Genomic DNA, 26,614 nt, shown 5'->3' on the forward strand with positions numbered 1-26,614 from the left:
GATAAAACCTTTTTAAAATGTGAAGACAGGCCACAAACTGTAAGAAGATATTTGTAAGTGTATAAGCAAGAGAATTAAAATGTAAAATATATAGGGAACTCCTATAAATTAATAAGAAAAAGACAAAACCCATTTGAAAAATAGGCAAAAACACAAACAAGGATTTCCTAGAAGAAGAAATATAAATGGTCAATTATATGAAAAGATCCTTCTTATTAGTTATCGGGAAAATGTGATTTTAAAACTGCAATAAAATTACATTTACTGGTTTGGCAAAAAATCCTAAGACTGAGCATACAAACTCTACACATTGTTGGTAAGAATATACAGCAGCAGGAACCCTTAAATATCATTGGTAGGAATGTAAATTGGTATAGCCACTTTGGAAAACTTTTGGCATTACCTTATAAATTTGAATATACACATATCATCCAAACATATCATCCAATCCATGATTTCAGATGAAATTGCCCTAGGAAACCTCTTGTCTTGCATTCATAGTAATACCGTTTGAAATGGCAAAAAACTTGATATAAGCGAGTTTTCCAGTTTATTGACTGGAGAAGTGGATAAATCCATTGTGGTATAATTCTACAATGGATTACTATATAGCAGTGAAAAAAGAATGATCAACAGCTACACACATCAATTTGTGTGAATTCTAATATTGAGTGAAAAATGCCAATTTTTCAGAATGCAGAATATATATAGTATGATATCATTTTCATAAAGTTAAAAACCAAGCAAACAGCATATTATTTAGGGGACACATATATATGGTTAAATATAAAGGAACAAAGGGAATGATAAAAAAAATACTCAGTTAATTAGAATGGGATTAGAAAGAGATATTCAAGGAGTTTTAGTGGTATTTTTGGTAGTGTATTTATTAAGTTGAGTGGAGGATTTACAGAGGTTAATTTAATTTTTATGCATTATAAACCTACATATATAAGGCTAGGAAGTCATACGTGAATTATTAAATCTAAATAAGAGAAGTTTTTAAAGAATAATTCCATTCATTTGTTAACAAAAAATTTATTGTAATACCTATTATGTGTCAGATACTGTGCTAGGGATGGAAGAGACATCTGTGAACTTAACAGGCTGAACTCCCTGCCATACCTGATAGAATTGTGTACATCTGTCACCAAAAGATATATATAAGAATATCCTTAGCAACAGTATAATAGCCAAACTAGAAACAATGGAAAGGTCCATCAATAGGAAAATGGGTAAATAAAAGTGGTATATTTATATGTATTTGGAATATTATGTAGCAATGAGAATGAATGAACTAGACTATATGTAATTACATAATGCCAAGTGAAAGAAGTCACGCACTTAGCGTATAATTTCATTTATTCCAAAGTTCAAAAACAGGCAAAATTAATCTTAGTGTTAAAAGTCAGGATAGTGGTTTCGCTTGAGAGAACAGTGATTGCAAAGGGGAACGTTTCTCAACCTAAATGATGTTTTGATGGGTGTGCTCACTTTATGGAAATTCATCAGGCCCTGTAGTCATGATGTATGTCCCTTTTTTGTATATATAGTTTTCATTTGACTAAAATGTTACTTACTTACTTACATAACAACAACAAACCTGCCCTTATGGAGCTTAGATTTTCCTGGGATGATACAAACAGGTAATGTACGTAAATGATAAATTAGAAAGGGATAGGCGTTATGGAGAGAAATAAAGGAGGGAAGGAGAGCGGTGAGGTAAAGGTTGTAATTTTCAATAGGGTAGTAAAGAAAACCCCTCCTGAGAAAATATCTTTTGGTAAAGATTGAAGAAGATGAATGATCAAGCCATGTGGCTAATTGGTGAAGAACACTCCAGGCAGAGGGAACAGTAAGTACAAAGACCCTGAGGTAAAAGTAACCTGAGCAAGTGGGCAAAGTGGTAGGAAATGAAGTCAAAGGGAATGTGAGGTCCAAGTGGTACAGGGGCCTTATAGACCATGGTAATGACTTGGCCTTTTACTCTAAGTGAGATGGAAAACGAAGGAGTGATATGATCTGACTTAAGTTTTAACAGGATCACCATGGTAACTGTATTGACAATAGACTATGGGCGGCAAGGGGAAGCAGAGACACTAGTTATGATGCCACTGCAGTAATCCAGGCAGAAGATGATGGTGGCTTGGACCAGGATGATAGTAGTAGAGGCCATGGGAGGTGGCTGCATTCCAGATAATTGTGAAGGTACAGCTGAGGGTTTACTGATAGGATGACTCTAACAGTTTTGGCCTGAGCAGCAGAAGTATGGAGTTGTCATTAAGTGTGTTGGGCAAGGATTTGGGAGGAACAGGTTTTGGGGAAGATCAGGAGATTGGTTTTGGACATATTAAGTTAATATATATTATAGGTTTTTTAGGTTCACTATATAAATAGGAACAGGTAAGTGAAAGTTTTACAATTTATTTTAGTCCTATGTTAATTTGTGTTAATATATTATAAATATAAATATCTTAACATAGAATTGCAGACTGAACTTAGAATTTGAAATCTTTGATTTCTTAAGGGTTAGTGTGATTTAGTAAGCTGGAGTTCCCCTTTTACATAACACTGTAGAAAGTCACAAAAAAAGATATTATTTCAAATATCATAAGCACTGAGAATCATACTTAAATTGCCATATATTCTTTTAAAAAATATTTATTTACTTTATTTATTTATTTAGGCTGCGCGGGGGGTCTTTGTTGTGGCATGCGGGATCTTTAGTTGCAGCATGTGGGCTCTTTTTAGTTGTGGCATACAGGATATAGTTCCCTGACCAGGAATCGAACCTGGGTCCCCTGCACTGAGAGTGCAGAGCCTACCAGTGGACCACCAGGGAAGTCCCTGTCATATATTCTTAATCAGTGGGACAGATATTGATATGCTTTTACTTTTCGGAATAGAGCTAACTTTCATTGGTTATTCAAGTTAGTGAGTCACAAAAACTCCATTGTTCTCCTGATTCCAATTTTGAATTTAAATAACTCGGGCCCTACTTTCCCTGCTAGGTGTTTTTAGAATGAAAAATGTTAACTTATTCTTCATTGCTACTGTAATTGAAGTGTACTGTAAAGAAAAGATTGATTTTCTTTTTTAGCAGATTAGAACCTGAAATGATAGAGTGGTTAATCGGCAGCATTAAGATTCATTCATTCATTCATACGTTCATCCAACTAACATATATTAGAGCTTTTAAAGTGGTGATAAGACCCACTTTCATAACAGTCTAATGTGGAGAAAATTATATAACACAGATGCAGAGACATGTTCAGAGAAGTTAAGTGATTTGACAACGGTCGCAAGTCTCCGTGAGTGGGAGAGCTAGAGGTTCTTAGATAGAGGTTCTTTTTTTTTTTTAATAAATATTCATTTATTAATTTTTGATTGCGTTGGGTCTTTGTTGCCGCGCGCGGGCTTTCTCTAGTTGCAGCGAGCAGGGGCTACTCTTCGTCGCGATGCATAGGTTTCTCACTGCGATGGCTTCTTTTGTTGTGGAGCACGGGCTCTAGGCACACGGGCTTCAGTAGTTGTGGTGCACAGGCTCAGTAGTTGTGGCTCGTGGGCTCTAGAGTGCAGGCTCAGTAGTTGTGGCGCATGGGCTTAGTTGCTCTGTGGCATGTGAGATCTTCCCAGACCAGGGCTCAAACCCATGTCCCCTATGTTGGCAGGTGGATTCTTAACCACTGCACCACCAGGGAAGTCCCTTACACAGAGGTTCTTGATAAAAAGGAATAAAATCGATTTTTACTTTTTTTCCTGCAAGAGGCAATGTGATTCCTCTGTCTCTGGAGCCCTGGCTCAGGGTCCTGGTTTGTGAGGTACAGGCTGGGCTTATATCACTAAGGCTGCATCATTTCCCCGTAAGCTACTTTAGAGACTCCAGGCTAGTTAGTAGTCTGAGGTCTCCTTACTCATTAAACTACTTATTCCAAAGCAGTGAATATTCAGTAAGCTAATTAAAATTTGTAAGTAAGATTTCCTTATTAAAAAAATCTATTAAAATAAGAAGAAGCCTGTTAAAATAATAATTAGAGCAGGAAAAAAAAGATGACTATCAAATTACAGTATCTTTTACAGCTATCCATAAAAGCCTTTTCAGTTACTTTGGCAGTAGATAGAAGGCAGAAGTGGATTTCTACTGTAAGTATGCAACTGGTGCACTGGAGACAAGTTGAAGGACAATGGCAGCTATTTTGTTAAAGTGATTCTTTCACACTGTCTTAAAAGAAGGCTGCAGACCCTCTGTTCTGTAAAGTCTCTGAGTGTGTGTCCTAGTGGAGATGCGACATCATTAAACAGTGTGCAAAGAACAAAGGAGCAGGTTGTAAAAAGATGATAGCTTTGAGGATATTGTAACACACGTACAGATAAGGCATATCTGCAAGATTTAAAGAAAACGGGAAGCCGCTGATTTTTTTGTTGTTGTTGTCCTCCTCTATAAACAATCAGCACCATGATTAGCTTGGTGCCTAAAGCTTGCTCCAGGGATGTCAGGTATTATATTTATTTTAGGGAACTTTTTTTGAGGGTGTCTCTAATACTCGTTGGGTGTGATACCCAACTAAGGATAGAAAGACTATTTCCAGATTAGATGTAGTGTTTTTTGAGTTTTCCTGTCAAGAAGAAGCCCTATCAGAATCATGGTCCCTCAGGTTTTTGTCCCGTTCACCTCCTTGTCTGTTCTTTCCCTTTGAGTATTCCTGTCAGCCTCTCCTCCTGCCTGTCCGTCATCATTGCATCTCACCTTTCCATTTCTTCACTTCTGTGGTCAGACCAACAGGCCAATATATCAGTCAATTCCAGCAGAAAACAGATGGCACACTCAAATTAAAATAATTTGAGGAGAGTTTAATAAAGCGACTATTTACAGAAGTGTGGGCAGAGTGTAGGGAAACCACAAAGGATAATGCTGGTACTGCTTGGTTCTGTTACTTACCACTTGGCCTGAAGAGATAAGGAAAATTATCAGAACCCAACCAAGACATAGAAGCTGTGTGGAGGCCAGTAACTGAGACCTTAAGTAAATGCAGTTTTACAGTGAGGAAATCAGGGGAACAAATACTCTGACCTTGCTTTCGTCTCTTCTCATCTCCTACCAGTGACTTCCTTTGTCCAGAAGCCCGAGGGCATATAGGTCAGCCTCTTGGGGCCCAGAGCAGAGTGAGAGTAGGTAGGGAGGAGTGAAAAGAGGAAATACAATGTAGCCCGAAGGGCAAAGACATCTGATCAGAACCAGCTCTGAGTTCAAGCCTCCTGGCTTCCCACTTATTTCGATTCTGTGGTATTCCCACCCAGGAGATCTGGCATTCTCCAGAGATGCTCTTGGGCTTCCTTTGTTCTTGTCTTTTGGCTTCTCTTCTCCTTTCTTCTGTCAGCTTATGTGGAGAGCATATTACTTTTCTAAAACAAGTATGGATTTTGAGAGTAGAAGCTACATACAGTAAAAATAAGTTAATTTGATCTTACCAGGACTTGGGGCTGTTTTTCTAATCCACTCAACAGGCACTGAGTGCCTACTTTGACTAGACACTGTGTTTGGCACTGTGGCAAAGAAAGGTGAAGGAGATAAGATTGTTTTCCCTGAGAAATGTCAAATTTCTTGAGGGAGACAGACAAATGTGTTGTTGACAGGATACCAGAATTGTCTGGGGGACTGTACTAGTGCATATGGGTGCCATCTTGGAATATGGTATCAGGAGGGGTTTACTGAGGATTAGGAAAGTACCCCCAACTGAATAGCTCTGTGACCTTGGGCAAGTCATTTAACCTTATTGTGCTTCATTTCCTCATACGTATAATTTGAATAAAAATAGCATGTACCTCATAAAGTTATGGGAGTTTCAGTAAGAAGATACATGTAAATCATCTAGGAGAGTGCTTATCTAAGAATAAGAAAAAATATAATACTAGTTATTATTTTGCTGTTTCTCCTGCCTGGGATGGTCTAATCCTATACCCCCTAAACATATGTGTAAATATTTTATTAATTACTACTCTTTCAAAGCTCACTTCAAATATCAATTCCTCAAGAAAGCTTTCTTGAACTTCCAGTTGATACCCTCCATTATATATTCTCACAGCTTCTCATACTTTTCCTTGATAATACTTACCATAATTATAACTAAATAATGAATTGTTTAATGTTGTTCCTCTGATAGATGGTGAATTCCCCGTTGATTGGGACTGTGCTCTTATTCAGCACTATATCCTGAATGTCTAGCAGATGTACAACACATAGACACTCAATGAGTATTTGTTGAAGAAATGACTTAGATAGAAAGTCACGCTGGAGCCTGATTGGGGATGGTCTGCAATTATGATGTTTAGATGTTTAGATGTCTGTAATTTTGCCTACAGTTATGAGGCTGAACAGTTTAGATGTCTATTTTGCATTAACTAATTAATTATACAACAGTCATTCAATGAGTGATTTCTGGTCACTGTGCTACATATAACAGTGACTACAATAGAGGTTCTGTCCTCGTGGAGCTTACATTCTAATGAGGAGAGAAGGATAATTTATATATATATATGTATATATATATACACATACATAAAAACTATAAATGTTCTATATCTTATATTTTAATTATAAATAATAACATATATATATATATAATGTCATATGGTAATAAGTGCTATGAAATAAAATAAGGGCAATACAGATTTCTGGGTTTGGGTAATGTGAGCAGATTTATGAAAGAGAAATTAGCACCAATGTGTAAGGTCAATTTGAAGGGGAAAACACTAGAATAAGAGCGACTACATAGGAGATTAGTAGCATAGTTTAGGAAAGAGGTGGTGAATATTCAAATTAAGCCACTGAAAGTGGAAAATGGGGATGGATTTTAAAAGTATTTTGGAGATAGGACTGATATTTTGGAGATTGGGTTAACAATTGGATATGGATGCGAGAAGGAAAGAGTAATAAAGGATAGTGGAGGCTTTTAACCTAGATAATTGAAGATGGCGATATTATTAGCGGATATAGGAAACACATAAGGATATGCTGGGAGCTTTTCTTTTTTCTCTTTTCCTCTCTTTAATTTTTTTGTTTTGTTTTGTTTCTTTATAGGAAATGCTGGTTTGATGGAGGGGAGATTAAAGATTCGTGGTAGTTATGCCAGATTTGCATTGCCATCAGGATCCCAGTTGAGAAGTGTTCAGTTTGGAAATATAACTTAGGAGAAAGGTCAAGTTTAAAGATTTAGCTTGAGAGTCATTCACTTAAATTCATAGTTGAAGGGATGATGTTGCTCAGGGAATCTGCAGGTAAGAAGAAAATAAGGCCTGGGGTAATGACTTTTCCATGGGTTGTTTGTCAATTCTGAGAGGTTAAGCTGTGCTTTTGACAACTTTGAAGGGCTGAGAAGGCAAGAATTGGTGTCTAGGTATCTAGGACTAATCAAGGAAGGATACCTTGTTTCCCTGCTTTGTGTTAGGATTTATACTGATACTATCAGAGCTACATCCTAGTAGTAGGGGTGCACTGGAAGTACATAGACCCTCACAGAGACTGTAATTCTGTTTCAGAATACCTCAGTCCTTGAATTGGATTGCTAGTCCTCAAAGGTGCCTGGACAAAGCAAATATATATATATTTTTTGTGTGGAGAAAGATAGCATCATTCTAAGCTTCAAGTTGTTTCTATAAACAAAGCAAATAAAACATTGGGGACACAATCAGAAAAAAAACAAACAGACCTACGAAAAGACATAACAATATATACTGAAACCAGCAGAAATGACAGACAATAGGATCAGATCCACAGAACTCTAGAAAATAAAAGGATCTGATATGGACTGTAAAATAGTATTTTATATATATATATATATATATATATATATATATATATATATATATATATATATATATATATATATATATAAAATCTCCAAGGAAATAAGCAAACTGGAGAATTTTGTCAGAGAACTGGAAACCATAAAAAAGCTCATATGGAAATATTAGAACCAAAAATTCAGTAACCAAAATTAAGAATTCAGTGCATGGGTTTTATAGCAGGTTAAACATAGCTGAAGAGAGAATTAGTGAACTGGAAGATGGGTCATAAGAAAATAAACATGCTGAAGAATGGAGAGACAATAGGATAGAAAATCAGGAGAGAGAGTAAGGGACATTGAGGATACAGTAAGAAGTCTAACAATGTAATTGTAGTCCTGGAAGCAAACATAATAGTGGGTCAAAAGCAATATTTGAAATGTAAAGGCTGATACCTTTCCAAAACTGTTGGAAGACTCTAAGCCCTAGATTTATGAAAAGGTACAGTCCCAAAAGAAGATAGATAAATAGGAATCCACAGTGAACACAGTCAAAACAAAAGTAACCAGAGAGTAAAATAAGAGTGGCCGCAGAGGAGTAGCAATTAGGCTGACCACTGATTTCTTTTTTTTTTAACATCTTTATTGGAGTATAATTGCTTTACAATGGTGTGTTAGTTACTACTTTATAACAAAGTGAATCAGCTATACATATACATATATCCCCATATCTCCTCCCTCTTGCGTCTCCCTCCCACCCTCCCTATCCCACCCCTCTAGGTGGTCACAAAGCTCCGAGCTGATCTCCGTGTGCTATGTGGCTGCTTCCCACTAGCTATCTATTTTACATCTGGTAGTATATATAAGTCCACGCACTCTCTCACTTTGTTCCAGCTTACCCTTTCCCCTCCCTGTGTCCTCAAGTCCATTCTCTACATCTGCGTCTTTACTCCTGTCTTGCCCCTAGGTTCTTCAGAACCATTTTTTTTTTTATTCCATATATATGTGCTAGCATACGGTATTTATTTTTCTTTTTCTGACTTACTTCACTCTGTGTGACAGACTCTAGGTCTATATACCTCACGACAAATAACTCAATTTCGTTTCTTTTTATGGCTGAGTCATATTCCATTGTATATATGTGCCACATCTTCTTTATCCATTCATCTGTCGATGGACACTTAGGTTGCTTCCATGTCCTGCCTATTGTAAATAGAGCTTCTTTGAACATTGTGACTCTTTTTGAATTATGGTTTTCCCAGGGTATATGCCCAGTAGTGCGATTGCTGGGTTGTACGGTAGTTCTGTTTTTAGTTTCTTAAGGAACCTCCATACTGTTCTCCATAGTGGCTGTATTAGTTTACATTCCCACCAGCAGTGCAAGAGGGTTCCCTTTTCTCCACACCCTCTCCAGCATTTATTGTTTGTAGATATTTTGATGATGGCCATTCTGGCATGAGATGATACCTCATAGTTTTGATTTGCATTTCTCTAATGATTAGTGACGTTGAGCATTCTTTCATGTGTTTGTTGGCAATCTGTTTATCTTTGGAGAAATGTCTAATTAGGCCTTCTGCCCATTTTTGGATTGGGTTGTTTGTTTTCTTAATATTGAGCTGCAAGAGCTGTTTATATATTTTGGAGATTAATCCTTTGTCCATTCATTTGCAAATATTTTCTCCCATTCTGAGGGTTGTCTTTTGGTCTTGTTTGTAGTTTCCTTTGCTTTGCAAAAGCTTTGAAGTTTCATTAGGTCCCATTTGTTTATTTTTGTTTTTATTTCCATTTCTCTAGGAGGTGGGTCAAAAAGGATCTTGCTGTGATTTATGTCATAGAGTGTTCTGCCTATGTTTTCCTCTAAGATTTTGATAGTGTCTGGCCTTACATTTAGGTCTTTAGTCCATTTTGAGTTTATTTTTGTGTATGGTGTTAGGGAGTGTTCTAATTTCATTCTTTTACATGTAGCTGTTCAGTTTTCCCAGCACCACTTATTGAAGAGGCTGTCTTTTCTCCATTGTATATTCTTGCCTCCTTTGTCATAGATTAGTTGACCATATGTGTGTGGGTTTATCTCTGGGCTTTCTATCCTGTTCCATTGATCTGTATTTCTCTTTTTGTGCCAGTATCAGACTGTCTTGATTACTGTAGCTGTGAAGTATAGTCTAAAGTCCGGAAGCCTGAATCCTCCAGCTCCGTTTTTTTTCCCCTCAAGACTGCTTTGGCTATTTGGGGTCTTTTGTTTCCATATGAATTGTGAAGTTTTTTGGTCTCTTCTGTGAAAAATGCCATTGGTAGTTTGATAAGAATTGCATTGAATCTGTAGATTGCTTTGGATAGTATAGTCATTTTCACAATGTTGATTCTTCCAATCCAAGAACATGGTATGTCTTTCCATCTGTGGGTATCATCTTTAATTTCTTTCATCAGTGTCTTAGAGTTTTCTGTATACAGGTCTCTTGTCTCCTTAGGTAGGTTTATTCCTAGGTATTTTATTCTTTTTGTTGCAATGGTAAATGGAAGTGTTTCCTTAATTTCTCTTTCAGATTTCTCATCATTACTGTATAGGAATGCAAGAGATTTCTGTGCATTAGTTTTTTATCCTGCTACTTTACCAGATTCAATGATTAGCTCTAGTAGATTTCTGGTAACATCTTTAGGATTCTCTATGTTTAGTATCATGTCTGCAAACAGTGACAGTTTTACTTCTTCTTTTCTGATTTGGATTCCTTTTATTTCTTTTCCTTCTCTGATTGCTGTGGCTAAAACTTCCAAAACTATTTTGAATAATAGTGGCGATAGTGGGCAACCTTGTTCCTGATCTTAGTGGACATGGTTTCAGTTTTTCACTATTGAGAATGATGTTTGCTGTGGGTTTGTCATATATGGCCTTTATTATGTTGAGGTAAGTTCCCTCTATGCCTACTTTCTGGAGGGTTTATATCATAAATGGGTGTTGAAGTTTGTTGAAAGCTTTTTCTGCATCTATTGAGATGATCATATGGTTTTTCTCCTTCAGTTTGTTAATATGGTGTATCACATTGATTGATTTGTGTATACTTGCATTCCTGGGGTAAACCCCACTTGATCATGGTGTACGATCCCTTTAATGTGCTGTTGGATTCTGTTTGCTAGTATTTTGTTGAGGATTTTTTCATCTATGTTCATCAGTGATATTTGCCTGTAGTTTTCTTTCTTTGTGACATCTTTGTCTGGTTTCGGTATCAGGGTGATAGCGGCCTCGTAGAATGAGTGTGGGATTGTTCCTCCCTCTGCTATATTTTGGAAGAGTTTGAGAAGGATAGGTGTTAGCTCTTTAAATGTTTGATAGAATTCACCTGAAGCCATGTGGTCCTGGGCTTGTGTTGGTTGGAAGATTTTTAATCACAGTCTCAATTTTGGTGCTTGTAATTGGTCTGTTTATATTTTCTATTTTTTCCTGGTTCAGCCTCGGAAGGTTGTGCTTTTCTAAGAATTTGTCCATTCCTTCCAGGTTGTCCATTTTATTGGCATATTGTTACTTGTAGTAATCTCTCATGATCCTTTGTATTTCTTCGGTGTCAGTTGTTACTTCTCCTTTTTCATTTCTAATTCTGTTGATTTGAGTTTTCTCCCTGTTTTTCTTGATGAGTCTGGCTAATGGTTTAACAATTTTGTTGTCTTCCCAAAGAACCAGCTTTTAGTTTTATTGATCTTTGCTATTGTTTCCTTCATTTCTTTTTCATTTATTTCTGATCTGTTCTTTATGATTTCTTTCCTTCTGCTAACTTTGGGGTTTTTTGTTCTTCTTTCTCTAATTCTTCAGATGTAAGTTTAGGTTGTTTATTTGAGATGTTTCTTGTTTCCTGAGGTAGGATTGTATTGCTATGAACTTCCCTCTTAGAACTGCTTTTGCTGCATCCCATACGTTTTGGGTCATCGTGTTTTCATTGTCATTTGTTTCTAAGTATTGTTTGATTTCCTCTTTGATTTCTTCTTGGTTACTTAGTAGCTATTGTGTAGCCTCCATGTGTTTGTATTTTTTACAGTTTTTTTTTTCCTGTAATTGATATCTAGTCGCATAGCATTGTGGTCGGAGAAGATACTTGATATGATTTCAATTTTCTTAAATTTACCAAGGCTTGATTTGTGACCCAAGATACGATCTATCCTGGAGTATGTTCCATGAGCACTTGAGAAGAAAGTCTATTATGTTGTTTATGGATGGAATGTCCTATAAATATCAATTAAGTCCATCTTGTTTAATGTGTCATTTAAAGCTTGTGTTTCTTTATTTATTTTCATTTTGGATGATCTGTCCATTGGTGAAAGTGGGGTGTTAAAGTCCCACACTATGATTGGGTTACTGTCGATTTCCCCTTTTATGGCTGTTAGCATTTGTCTTATGTATTGAGGTGCTCCTGTGTTGGGTGCATAAATATTTACAATTGTTATATCTTCTTCTTGTATTGAGCCCTTGATCATTATGTAGTGTCCTTCTTTGTCTCTTCTAATAGTCTTTATTTTAAAGTGTATTTTGTCTGATATGAGAATTGCTACCCCAGCTTTCTTTTGATTTCCATTTGCATGGCATATTTTTTTCCATCCCCTCACTTTCGGTCTGTATGTGTCCCTAGGTCTGAAGTGGGTCTCTTGTAGACAGCATATATATAGGTCTTGTTTTGTATCCATTCAGCCTGTCTATGTCTTTTGGTTGGAGCATCTAATCCTTTTACATTTAAGGTAATTATCGATATGTATGTTCCTATTACCTTTTTCTTAATTGTTTTGGGATTGTTATTGTAGGTCTTTTCCTTCTCTTGTGTTTGCTGCCTAGAGAAGTTCCTTTAGCGTTTGTTGTAAAGCTGGTTTGGTGGTGCTGAATTCTCTTAGCTTTTGCTTGTCTGTAAAGGTTTTTTTTTTTTTGTAAAGGTTTTAATTTCTCCGTCAAATCTGAATGAAATCCTTGCTGGGTAGAGTAATATTTGTTGTAGGTTTTTCCCTTTCATCACTTAAATATGTCCTGCCACTCCCTTCGGGCTTGCAGAGTTTCTGCTGAAAGATCAGCTGTTAACCTTACGGAGATTCCCTAGTATGTTATTTGTTGCTTTTCCATTGTTGCTTTTAATATTTTTCTCTTTGTATTTAATCTTCGATAGTTTGATTAATATGTCTTAGCATGTTTCTCCTTGGGTTTATTCTGTATGGGACTCTCTGCGCTTCCTGGATTTGACTATTTCCTTTCCCATATTAGGGAAGTTTTCAACTATAATCTCTTCAAATATTTTCTCAGTCCTTTTTTTCTCTTCTTCTTCTGGGACCCCTATAATTCGAATGTTGGTGTGTTTAATGTTGTCTCAGAGGTCTCTGAGAGTGTCCTCAATTCTTTTCATTCTCTTTTCTTTATTCTGCTCTGCAGTAGTTATTTCCACTATTTTATCTACCAGGTCACTTACCCATTCTTCCGCCTCAGTTATTCTGCTACTGATTCCTTCTAGAGAATTTTTAATTTCATTTATTGTGTTGTTCATTATTGTTTGTTTGCTCTAGTTCTTCTAGGTTCTTTTTAAGCATTTCTTGTATTTTCTCCATTTTATTCCCAAGATTTTCGATCATCTTTACTATCATTATTCTGAATTCTATTTCAGGTTGAGTGCCTATTTTCTCTTCATTTGTTTGGTCTGGTGGATTTTTGTCTTGCTCCTTCATCTGCTGTGTGTTTCTCTGTCTTCTCATTTTGCTTAACCTACTGTGTTTGGGGTCTCCTTTTCGCAGGCTGCAGGTTCGTAGTTCCCGTTGTTTTTGGTGTCTGCTCCCAGTGGGTAAGGTTGGTTCAGTGGCTTATGTAGGCTTCCCGGTGGAGGGGACTGGTGCCTGTGTTCTGGTGGATGAGGCTGGATCTTGTCTTTCTGGTGGGTGGGACCATGTCCGTTGGTGTGTTTTGGGGTGTCTGTGACCTTATTATGATTTTAGGCAGCCTTTCTGCTAATGGGTGGGGTTGTGTTCCTGTCTTGCTAGTTGTTTGGCATAGGGTGTCCAGCACTATAGCTTGCTGGTCATTGAGTGGAACTGGGTCTTAGCATTGAGATGGAGATTTCTGGGAGAGCTTTCGCCATTTGATATTATGTGGAGCTGAGAGGTCTCTGGTGAACCAACGTCCTGAACTCGGCTCTCCCACCTCAGAGGCACAGGCCTGACACCCAGCTGGAGCAAGACCCTGAGCACACGGCTCAGAAGAAAAGGGAGAAAAAAAGAAAGAAAGAAAAATAAACAAGATAAAATAAAGGTATTAAAATAAAAATTAAAAATATTAAAAATTTAAAAGAAATTAAAAAAACAAAAAAAGGAAAGAAAGAAGAGAGCAACCAAACCAAAAACCAAATCTACCAACAATAAGAAGCACTAAAAACTATAGTAAAAAAAACAAGAAAAAAACAAAAAAACCCAGACAAACAGAACCCTAGAACAAATAGTAAAAGCAAAGGTATACAGACAAACACGCAAAGAAGCATACACATTCACACTCAGAAAAAGAGAAAAAGGAAAAATATATATATATTGTTGCTCCCAATGTCCACCACCTCAATTTTGGGATGATTCGTTGTCTTTTCAGGTATTCCACAGGTGCAGCGTACATCAAGTTGATTGTGGAGGTTTAATCTGCTGCTCCTGAGGCTGCTGGGAGAAATATCCCTTTCTCTTCTTTGTTCGCACAGCTTCTGGGGTTCAGCTTTGGATTTGGACCTGCCTCTGCTTGTAGGTCGCCTCAGGGCGTCTGTTCTCCACTCACACAGGACGGGGTTAAAGTAGCAGCTGATTAGGGGGCGCTGGCTCACTCAGGCCGGTGGGAGGGAGGGTACAGAATGCAGGGCGGGCCTGTGGTCGCAGAGGCCAGTGTGACGTCGTACCAGTCTGAGGCGCACCGTATGTTCTCCCAGGGAAGTTGTCCCTGGATCACGGGACCCTGGCAGTGGCGGGCTGCACAGGCTCCTGGGAGGGGAGGTGTGGATTGTGACCTGTGCTTGCATATAGGATTTTTGATGGCTGTGGCAGCAGTCTTAGGTTTTCACGCCCATCTCTAGGGTCTGCGCTGATAGCCGTGGCTCGCACCCATCTCTGGAGCTCATTTAGGCAGTACTTTGAATCCCCTCTCCTCGTGCACCCCAAAACAATGGTCTCTTGCCTCTTAAGCAGTTCCAGACTTTTTCCTGGACTCCCTCCCGGCTAGCTGTGGTGCACTAGCCCCTTTCAGGCTGTGTTCTCGCAGCCAAACCCAGTCCTCTCCATGGGGTCTGAACTCCGAAGCTCGAGCCTCTGCTCCCAGCCCCCACCTCTCTTGGCCGGCGGGTGAGCAGACAAGTCTCTTGGGCTAGCGAGTGCTGGTCAGCACTGATCCTCTGTGCAGGAATCTCTCCACTTTGCCCTGTTCACCCCTATTGCTGTGCTCTCCTCTGTGGCTCCGGCACTGTACCCAACAACTGCAGAATACATATTCTTTTGAAGCACTTGCAGAACATTTTGAAAGTGAACTATATTTTGGGCCATAAAACACCTCTCAATAAATTTTAAATAATTTAAATTATAGAGTGTGTTTTCTGAGTACAGTGAAATTAAACGAACAAAAAATCAGTAACAGTGTACACTTGTCCAGCCTTTCTGTCCTTACGTAAACTTCACTGGATGTGCACCCTTGGGAAGGAGAGGAGTGGAATGAGATTTAGTTTATTAACACCATGAAGTTTAAAAATTGAACAGTATCTGGCTTCCATCCCTCATTTCAAATTGAATCACATAATGGGGATGAAAACATATTGATTAGAGAGAAACTATTTATTAGAGGTAAAATTGTTTACAGTGTAAATAAGCTACATGTTCCATTATACACAACTTGGCATTTCAACATTTCATAATCTGTTGCATTTAATTAGGCACAGTACATAAAGTATGCATCACAGGTAAACATGGGAAACACAGTGGCAAATTTTTCTGATTTGTGCTTTAAAAATGTTCAGTTTGCTAATCTCATTCATGATGTTTTAGTGTTAGCTGCAGCTTTTCCAAACAAGTGCTGATGCTCTCCCTAACGTATTTTATGCAAGGAAGCAAAACTAAGGATGAACTCTATAAAGTTCTGCACTTCTGCCTCTTAAAGATTAAGTCGTTAAGTAATAATTTTTCTCTTTTATTTAACATTGTTGTTAAAATGATAAATAAATGTAGTGATAGAATTTGAAATGTAAGATATAATTAATGCTAATTAATAAATTGGCTTTCAATGACTGTAGAGACATTGTAGATGGTTTAGCTTTTTAATTTGAACATGGCATTTTTCTTAAAGGCAAAGCAATCTGGGAAACTTCAGTGGCTTGAGATTTACAAAGTGTCTGATTTTAATTATTTCAAGAATCCTCAGACCTGCCAACCCCCTCCTCCAGATAGAATACAGGAACGGGATTGCTGATTCCTGCAGCTATGTGGGCCAGCATAGTGCCTGGCACTTAATACTCTTCAAGATGGTTAAATGACTTCCAAGTGCTTTCTTTTTAAAGAAGATTGGTTACTTTTTTCACTGAAAAGTACCTTTTTCTAATTAGAAAAAAACCTAGTACTTGCTTATCTGAAATCAATTTGGATAAAACTTGAAAACACACAGAAAAACACAAAATTGGAAGTTACTTATAAACCCACTCTAAAAGATAATCACGTATCGGTACGTGTGTCCTAGTACTTTTTTTGTATGCATACGTGTATGTGTATGTTTGCGTGTGCACACCTGTGTATCTCTATGTGTAAGTATTTTTAACCCCCCCAAATTCTCATGCTGTGTGCAGAGAAAAAAGAAGCCCTTTCCTCCTCTTTACAATATATTGTGAATATTTCCCACATATCGTTTTCTTCAGCATTTTTAATCAATGATTATATTCCATTATACAGATGTGCTATAAATTAACTTCTCTTTTTACTATTGTAAGTAGGACTGTGGTGAATCTCTTTGCACATATATCTCTAAATATTTCATCAAGATAAATTCTTAGTAATGCTGAGTCAAAGTGTATGTATATCCACATTTGCTGGCATACTTTAAGGAAAGGTTATGCTAAATAATAAGTAAACTGTATCTACCCATTTCTGTTTATTTCTTTAAATGTTTTTGATTTCCTGAAGCTGACAAATTTGTTCTTTTTTTTTTTTTTTGCGGTACGCGGGCCTCTCACTGCTGTGGCCTCTCCCGTTGCGGAGCACAGGCTCAGCGGCCATGGCCCACGGGCCCAGCCGCCCCGCAGCATGTGGGATCCTCCCGGACCGGGGCACGAACCCGCGTCCCCTGCATCAGCAGGCGGACCCTCAACCACCGCGCCACCAGGGAAGCCCAACAAATTTGTTCTTTGTTGAACTCCAAAAGGTCACTGTGACACATCATTGTGATTGCCTGAGTGAGCCTTGTTTTTATAGCTGAAGGTCTTTACTAGATACACCCCATCCAAGGGGCTCCCACATGTACTCATACAAATAAGTTAATGCAACTAGAATTAGCCTGCTCACTTAAGAGAGCAGTCTTGAACTCAGGTGCACATGCTTCACAAAGTAGCTGAAGATTTTCCAGAGGGTACAAGGGCATGCATGGTTTTAAGGTTATCACTGGTCAGCTTTCCGTGTGTGTGTGTGTGTGTGTGTGTGTGTGTGTGTGTGTACTTCTTCCTGAAATCCACTTGCCTCAGAAAGCTGCTGTGGTAGTAGCTCATGTGGCTGTCCTTTTCCCTCTTCGCCTTTTCCACTTGCCCTTTTCGCAGTTTAGGAAATGGATAGTCCCACCCATTGCCCCAGAGTCTGAGACCCTCTCTGGTTCCCAGCAAGGGATTGTGTGAAATATTGGTGATAACCAAACCTCCTTCAATCAGCACTTTATAACCCAGCACCCCTCTGATTAAGAAATGCATGTGTTAATTCTGTATTGAAGAATGTGTTCACAGTATTCAGTAGTTTACAAATAATTTAGTGAATCAGAATTAAAGCAATGTTCCCCTCCAAAGTACTCTCAGTAACTTCATAAGGGGGAATTTCAATGCTGATAAATATAGAACTTTTAATAATAAAGTGTTTTAACTATTATAAAAAAGAAATACATGTGTGATAAAACCTTACTTTTGATGGTCAAAATAAGTATTATTTGTCAAAATAAGTATTGGCGTTGCTTTGATTAATTTTAGACTAACTGTGATGATAGCTTAATCCAGAAGGATATGTTAAACATGTAGAGCATTATAATTATAGTAAATAAAAAGAGTTTAAAAATTTCAATTTCCATATATTGCTTTTGTAGAGCATAAAAGTATATTGCATTAGGATAATATGGGAGGGAAATGAAATGGAAATGCGCTTCCAAAACAAAAGAGAATGCAGCATTTTTGACTATTAAAGAAAAACAAGTTTATATATTTTTAAAATGGATAGTGGGTATCAAATTGCTTTGCTATTTATATTTGGTTGGATACATTTTAAAGAATAGCATTACAGTTTTATTTTAAAATGTCAACATTTATGACATACTGAAATAACATTGTTTACAACTCTATAAACTTATAATGAAAAATTGTAGATGCCAACTTAAAAAATGTACAAAGGAGAAAAAAATGTGTGAGCAGATACCTGATTTTTTTCAACTTTTTTAGGCAGTATTCCAGCAAAAAGTGTGACACGGGACAGGCACCTAAATGGGAAGGCTGCCTCACCTGGCCTCAGGTGGTCTCACGGGAACGTTCCCCACTGTACTTCCTAGAAATCTCAGGCTCCCCTCCCTTAGTGAGCCCTGGCGTGGTGGAGGTGGTGAGATCACCTGCAGAGCTCTTCTTCCGGCTTTCCCTTGCCTGGAGCACTCTCCCCTTCTCTGTACCTTAGCCAGAGCCTGCCGGTCCCTCAGGTGCTTTAGGTCCCTCAGGCCTGGTACCCATGCCTCCTCCCTCTCTCTCGGCTCCCTTGTTCTCCACAATGAAAATATGCCTCACTTGTTAGACCTCCACCAGACATCACCTCTTGCAGAAACACTCCTTGATTCCCCTTTCCTCTTTTCCTTTAGAATGGTTTCTCCTTCTTCTTTCACTATAAAAGAGGGGTTCAGAAGTTAAGGGAAAAGGGAGTTAAGTTAGAAAATAGAATGAGTCTCTGGAATCTTGGAGAGGTCCAGGTAGAGGGAGGCAGTGGCTTATGTGTTTGGCTTGTGTCAACAGAGCTTCTAGAGCGTTGTACCTCTGAAATACGGAGTCTCAATAAAAATACTGTTGAATTGAAGCTGAAGTCCAGTTCAGGTTTCACCTTACCTCTGAATTCTTTGATTTCCCAGATCTGCTGGGTCTTCTCTCCTTCCAAATTCCTTGTGTACTTATAGTCTATTCTGTACAGCTTGGTGTGTCATCATCACCATCCTGCAATTTTTGTTAATTATTTTGAGTGTCTAGCATTGTTTTTGTAACCAAATTGTAAATTCTAGGCAGGTAGAGGTACCTGTTTATTTTTTCATCTCCCCATGGCACCTACTATAGCACTGGCCATAACAGATACTCAATAAATATATCCCAGTTCATTGTAAAAAAGGAAAAAAATTGATGGGGTGTCCTGGGGTTGTAGTATGGATATGTCACACTTCACTGTATGATTTTGGGCCACTTGTGTATAGTCTGGATCTCTTGATTCTTCATTGATAAAACATAGGTGGTAGTGATAGCTAATAATATCAGGTAATCACTATGGGCCAAAATCATTAATGTACCTGACATTTCTATGAGGTACAAATAACATTTCTATTACTACTCTTATTGTTCTCACTGTATATGAGAGTAATATAAAGTACTAAAATAATCTGCCCAGGGTCACTCATAGTAAATGGCAGTGTGGATTTGAAACCAGACCCTGAGACCCAAGCATTTACCCATCATGTGATACTGCCCATATCTGATGTATCTACCTCAGTTAAAGATTCTAAGTGAGTAGAAGGTTCTGGGTATCTTTTTGAAAGAGGTAAAAAAGTGACACAAAAGTTGAATTTAGTTACATATTTGGAAAACATTTTTACTTTTTTCCCCAGCTTTATTGAGATATAACTGAAACATAACATTGTTTAATGTATACAATGTGTTGATATGATACATTTAAAAATTGCCAAATAATTACTGCACAGTGTTAGTTACCACCTTCATCCCATCACATAGTTACCATTTCTTTTTCCTAGTGAGAACATTTAAGATGTACTCTTTTAGGAACATTCAAGTATGTGATACAGTATTATTAGCTATAATCAACCCCTGGTAACCTCCAGGGGTTTCTCTGAGTTTGTCTCTTTTAGATTCCACATTTAAAAATATTTTACTTTTTCCCAGTCCATAGGTTATCTTTTCCTTTTGTTTATTGTTTCCTTTGCTGTGCAAAAGCTTATAGGTTTGATTAGGTCCCATTTGTTTATTTATTTTTGCTTATTAGGTCCCATTTGTTTATTTTTGTTTTTCTTTCTATTGCCTTGGGAGAGTGACCTAAGAAAACACTGGTACGATTTACATCAAAGAAAGTTATGCCTATGTTCTCTTCTAGGAGTTTTATGGTATCATGTCTTAGATTTAAGTCTTTAAGCCATTTTGAGTTTATTTTTGTGTATGGTGTGAGGGTGTGTTCTAACTTCATTGATTTACATGTGGCTGTCCAGCTTTCCCAACACCACTTGCTAAAGAGACTGTCTTTTCCCCATTGTATATTCTTGCCTCCTTTGTCAAAGATTAATTGTCCATAGATGTGTGGCTTTATTTCTGGGCTCTCTAGTCTATTCCACTGATCCATATGTCTGTTGTTGTGCCAGTACCACACTGTTTTGATTACTGTAGCTTTGTAGACAATAGTATTGTCTGAAGTCTGGGAGGGTTATGCCTCCTGCTTTGTTCTTTTTCCTACAGATTGCTTTGGAAATTCTGGGTCTTTTATGGCTCCATATAAATTTTAGGAATATTTGTTCTAGTTCTGTGAAAAATGTCATGGGTAATCTGATAGGGATCACATTAAATCTGTAGATTGCCTTGGGTAGTATGGCTGTTTTAACAATATTAATTCTTCCAATCCAAGAGCATGGGTTATCTTTCTATTTCTTTGAGTCATCTTCAGTTTCCTTTATTAATGTTTTGTGGTTCTTAGCATATAAATCTTTAACCTCCTTGGTCAGGTTTATACCTGTTTTTTGTTTGTTTGTTTTTTGGTTTTTGGTTTTTTGTGGTACGCGGGCCTCTCATGTTGTGGCCTCTCCCGTTGCGGAGCACAGGCTCTGGACGCGCAGGCTCAGCGGCCATGGCTCACGGGCCCAGCCGCTCCGCGGCATGTGGGATCTTCCCGGACGGGGGCACAAACCCGTGTCCCCTGCATCGGCAGGCAGACTCTCAACCACTGCGCCACCAGGGAAGCCCTGATGTGATTTTTAAAGGCATTGTTTGTTTACATTCCCTTTCTGATATTTCCTTGTTAGTGTGTGATGTGATCGACAAGGGCTTAATTTCCAAAATATACAACCAGCTCATACAACTCAATAACAAAAAAACAACCCAATTGAAAAATGGGCAGAAGACCTTAATAGACATTTCTCCAAAGAAGGCATATGGATGGTCAATAGGCACATGAAAAGATGCTCATCATCACTAATTATTAAAGAAATGCAAATCAAAACTATAATGAGGTACCACCTCACACTGGTCAGAGTGACCATCATTAAAAAGTCTACAAATAACAAATGTTGGAGAGGGTGTAGAGAAAAGGGAACCCTCTTACACTGTTGGTGGGAATGTAAATTGGTGCAGCCACTATGGAAAACAGTATGGAGGTTCCTCAAAAAAATAAAAACAGTGTTACCATATGATCCAGCAGTCCCACTTCTGGGCATGTACCCAGACAAAACTATAATTCAAAAAGATACATGCACCCCTATGTTCATAGCAGCACTATTTACAATAGCCAAGACATGGAAACAACCTAAATGTCCATCAGCAGATGAATGGATAAAGATGTGGTGTGTATATATACAGTGGAATATTACTCAGCCATAAGAAAGAATGAAATAATGCCATTTGCAGCAGTATGGATGGACCTAGAGATTACCATACTAAGCAAAGTCAGAAAGAGAACGACAAATACCATATGATATCACTTATATGTGGAATCTAAAATATGACACAAATGAACATATCTCTGAAACAGAAACAGACTCATAGATGAAGAGAACAGACTTGTGGTTGCCAAGGGAGAGGAGGGGTTAGGGAGGGAAGGATTGGGAGTTTGGGATCAGCAGATGCAAACTAGTATATATAAACAACAAGGTCCTACTCTATAGCACAGGGAACTATATTGGAACCATAATAAACCATAATAGAAAAGAATATGAGAAAGAATATATATATGTATATATGTATGTATGACTGAATCACTTTGCTGTACAGCAGAAATTAACACAACATTGTAAATCAATTATACTTCAGTAAAATAGTTTTTTTAAAAAAAGAAAGAAAAACATTTTACTTTTTAAAGGCAGTTGGCAGTCTGCAGCTGAATTGAGTCAGGGGAAATGCATGGCTATAGTAATTGGGAGAGAACAGAAGCTTTTCCAGCCACTTCTTGGCCTTGCAGAAGGGCTCCAGAAAATCACCAGCCTGCAAAATGTTCAGTACTCATTTCCCTGATTGCCAAAGGCATACAGTCTGGGAGCTGATAGCAATGAACCTCAGTAGGAGGAGGAGAGTACTCGTGGTTTTTGTTGTTTTGGTTTTGGTTTTTTTGCGGTACGCGGGTCTCTCACTGCTGTGGCCTCTCACGTTGCGGAGCACAGGCTCCGGACGCGCAGGCTCAGCGGCCATGGCTCACGGGCCCAGCCGCCCCGCGGCACATGGGATCCTCCCGGACCGGGGCACAAACCCGTGTCCCCTGCATCGGCAGGCGGACTCTCAACCACTGCGCCACCAGGGAAGCCCAGTACTTGTGTTTTTATTATTGTTTTTAACTGATCTTAAAATTCTCACCTGGCCCTTTGCCTTCTGCACAGTCCAGAGTCATGAATCCTTGATATGTGGCTCGAAAGAGAAGCACAGGACAGTTTATTCCCTTTTTGTCCACCAATTTTCTCTTTGTGTTTTTATTCTGGGACCAGTGTACAGACCATTCAAGTTCAGAGGGAGAGCAAGCTCTGCTCTCCTTTGAGCCAGTGTGTACAGCCTGGCTCCACTGTGAGCCCTGTGTAGGAGAGGGCCACGTGTGCTCTGTAGCTTTTGGTGCTTCCAGCTGGGTGACTTTTGCAATTGTATCCATCTGATTTTGAAATGTGAAAAAAACTCCTGAACTTAGGTGTCGATTTATACATTAATTACACCGATCTCAGTTGCAGCAGTGTGGTCTTAATAGCTGATTGCTGCAGTATCCACATCTGTGATATCAGAATGTGACGTGCATATTTTAATTTGAGAAATAGTTTAACATTTTTAGATATTCATTTAGATGTGGTTATGCAGGTTAAACATAACGTATGATCACTGCTTCTTTCATTGCTTCCAATTAAACCTTGCTTGTTAGTTTAACCTCTAGGTAATCCCATCAAACAATTGATGTCAAGGAAACACTGCCCACAGTAGCTTCGGATGAGTGGCCATTAATTTTAATTGCCTTGATATTAAAGATTAAGAAGTATCGGGACTAGCAGAATAGAAACGATCTGATGTCAAGCAAATCCACTTGCTAAAGCTTCCCCAGGCTGCTGGTGATATTAAAATTTTACTGTGAGAATTAAATAAACCTTTATTAGTGATGACTGTTGTTTGATTGGTCCAGGGTTATGCATCAACACAGAATTCTTACGTATCTGGAGATGAGACCTTTGATGGTATAGAGATTCCTCAATTATGAAACCGTTAATAAAGCTGTAATCAGATTTTCCAGGCTAGGTTTCATTAATGTATTATAGCTTCTCTGATTGTCAAGGTAATATTAACTACAAAGTACAGAATCCAACAGAGAATTGTTTAGAAGAAGAGAATTCTAAGATGGGCCTTTCGTGCTAAATTCAGAGTTGGGGAATTTTCATTAATTATGCTTAAGAAATTCCAAATTCCCTCTCAACCAGGAATATCTCCCTTTGCACTATAGATACATTCAATATTTAACTGTTTCAGAGGCCTGACAGTCTTACTCAGACAAGCTAGAGTGATATATATTGAAGGAGGTTTTTGTGAGCTGGTCCGCTAGGTCTGCCTCCTGAGCTGAGGATATGCTTGTGACAAGTGAGTTGGGGGCTATGAGAACTTGCTTTAACAAGCATAACCAGAGCGAATGCCTTTGGGGTCATCTTACAGTCTAAATTCAGAACTTTTATTTTTAGAGTCATATAATTCTGGTCTGGGAATGGATCCTAAGAGTCACTGAGGCTGCCTTCTCCTGGTGCGGAAATCCCTCCCAGAGCATCTGCCTCCATGCTCTTGGAGGCCTGGGCCGCACATCAGCATCATCTCGGCTTCTCCCTCTCCCCTGGCCTCCACAGTGAGTCAGTGGCCAAATTCTGCCTATTCTAGTCCTCTTCCATGACCTCTGCCCTCTCCACGACTCCTGTTCTGCCGGGCTCAGGTCTTCCTCACCTTCTCACCTGTGTGCCCTCCTGACTCTTCCTCCCCCACCACGTCCCACACAGTTATCCCACGCACCTGCCCCACACACATGGGGCTGAAAGAAGGGAGGGCAGAGGAGGCCGATGGCAGAGTGGAGTTGGGTCCCTCAGGGCTGTTTGAGAGCCTAATATTGTGACAGTCTAAATACTGGAACTAAGGCCCATGAGTGGAAATGGAAGGGAACCGGATCTTAGTTCCGAATAGAGAGCTGTGTATCCGTCAGAACTATCTAACGGTGGAATCAGGGACTTTGTGACATGGCGAATACCACGTCTCTGGCGGTGGAGATGCCATGAACATGAAGAGAAAATGGAGACGGAGGCACAGGTTAAAGGACACATGAATTCTCTTTTAGACCTGTTGAGTTGCAGGTTGTGACAGAACATTTCTAAGGAAATGTCTTAAAAATTGAGAACTGAAATTATTCATAGAAGTTAGGGATAGAGATGGAAATCTGAGAGTCATTCACAGAGACAATGGTTGAAATCGTTAATAGGGATAAGATTGCTCAGCGTGCACACACACACACACACACACACACACACACACACCCTGGTGTGTCAGGGAAGGAGAAGCAGGAGCATAATGTCACAGAAACCGTGCAAAGAAAGCACTTTAAGAAGGAGCCAGAGGTCGGGGGGAGGTAATTACAAGTATCAGATGCTGCTGAGAAGTCAAACAAGTTGCGGAGAGAGAAGACCATTGGATTTGGGACAGGTGTGATGCCTGTGACCACCTCAATCAATCACCTAGTCCTGGAGATTGTTAAGATTGTTACATGAGAAAACGTATGCAAAGGGCTCTGTGTGATGCTCAGTGCAAAGGAGATGCTCATTAAATAGTTACTATTACCCCCACTATTTGAAATGAAGGAAGGAAGGGGCACGTCTAATCCTTCATTGGGTCGGGGAGTTGTGTGGGGGGATGATAGTGGAACAGAAACGGCTAGGAAGGCCTGATCTGCAGCATATTTGCTTCCTGATGAGTTTTGGCTTGTTGCTGTCTGAACCAGTGTTCATGGTGGCTGCACAGGTCTTTAGCTAGTGTGCTGCCCTGTGTGTGTGTCACACAGTGACCCCCCCCCCAGGATGGGACAGTGTGTGGGCTGCTGCAGGCCAACATTGTCTTCCTCATGTGGCTCCGTTGCCAGGGCTCTCTAGCTTTCCCTGAACGGATGAGTGCCATAGTTTGAAGAATGAGAGTTCTATTTCCAAAGCAATTAAAGACTTGGCAGAGATGGTCAACTAGCATGCCCATTGGTGTAAATTGGGTTGGAGGGCTTATACCACTCCTTATTTTCCCTCAGGGTCCCTAAATGGCTGTTCAGGATGAAACAGTGACCCACCCTGCCTGATACCACAGCAGCATGCCCCCTTGACACATTATTAAGAAATTATTAAAAAGTGTTTTTAAACTGTTACTTTAACAAAAGAGAGGTCAGAGCCTTTTATATAGCAAGTGGGTACCTATTCATAAATTGCTGTGTGGGTTTTAGCTTCTTTATATAGCTCAGCTCCCAGGTGCCTGAACACTCAATGTAACTACAGGCAGTGAGTCTTGGGCTGAAGTTTCGCTGTCAATGAAATGTGATGAAATCTGCCTGTTGCCAAGATCCTCCTTAGAAATCTCTTCCGTTTGCTCTGGTTGGCACCATAAGTAGTTTGCAAAAGAAATAAGTATGTTCTACCTGATGAAATCAGCCACTGATTCTGCATTTGCATTTGACCTTATTGCAATTGCTTGAGTTTGCACGTTGTGACCTTCTCACATGTTAACTGGCACAACTTGAGCAGCCATCTTGGCAGACATACAGTATCTTCTAAGGCAGGAGACAAAGGGTTTTTTCATCCATTATTAATTGATGTTACTCTTTTTAGCACACCAAACATGATTTTACTGTACAGCTGCCAAAATTCTTCCAGACCCCAAAAGAATAAGTCATTCTTTCACAAGCATTTCTTATTATTTACCTAACTTAACAAATGTTTCCTTTAGTTTTTCAGCTCCTTTTCAGGGGACTAGTCATTTATATATTAATTGGTATACGCCAGTTGACTATTTTTTATGAACAGTGCTCCCAGCCATTTTAGTGTTACTGGGGCCAACTCCAAGAAGTGGTCTTATTCCAAGAGTGTTGAGAGGTTTGCCAAAAGAGCAAGTGAGCCTCTGCACCATTCTGCATCATCCACA

General features: G+C 38.9%; 1 protein-coding gene across 6 annotated transcripts in view; it reads left to right on the forward strand.

The window, feature by feature from the left end:
• Positions 1-26,614, forward strand: part of PBX3 (PBX homeobox 3) — a 230,906-nt gene that overhangs the window by 198,241 nt on the left and 6,051 nt on the right. Inside the window, exon 8 of one of the 6 annotated variants that reach the window (XM_065878595.1) lies at positions 22,976-22,996. The exons of the other annotated variants lie outside the window; for them this stretch is intronic. Within the exon in view, the coding sequence (XP_065734667.1) occupies positions 22,976-22,996 (21 nt within the window). The remainder of the gene's footprint in view (positions 1-22,975; positions 22,997-26,614) is intronic. 6 annotated transcript variants of the gene reach the window in all.

Source organism: Phocoena phocoena, chromosome 6 (genome assembly GCF_963924675.1).
Source record: "Phocoena phocoena chromosome 6, mPhoPho1.1, whole genome shotgun sequence".
In the NCBI taxonomy this organism is placed as follows: domain Eukaryota; kingdom Metazoa; phylum Chordata; class Mammalia; order Artiodactyla; family Phocoenidae; genus Phocoena; species Phocoena phocoena.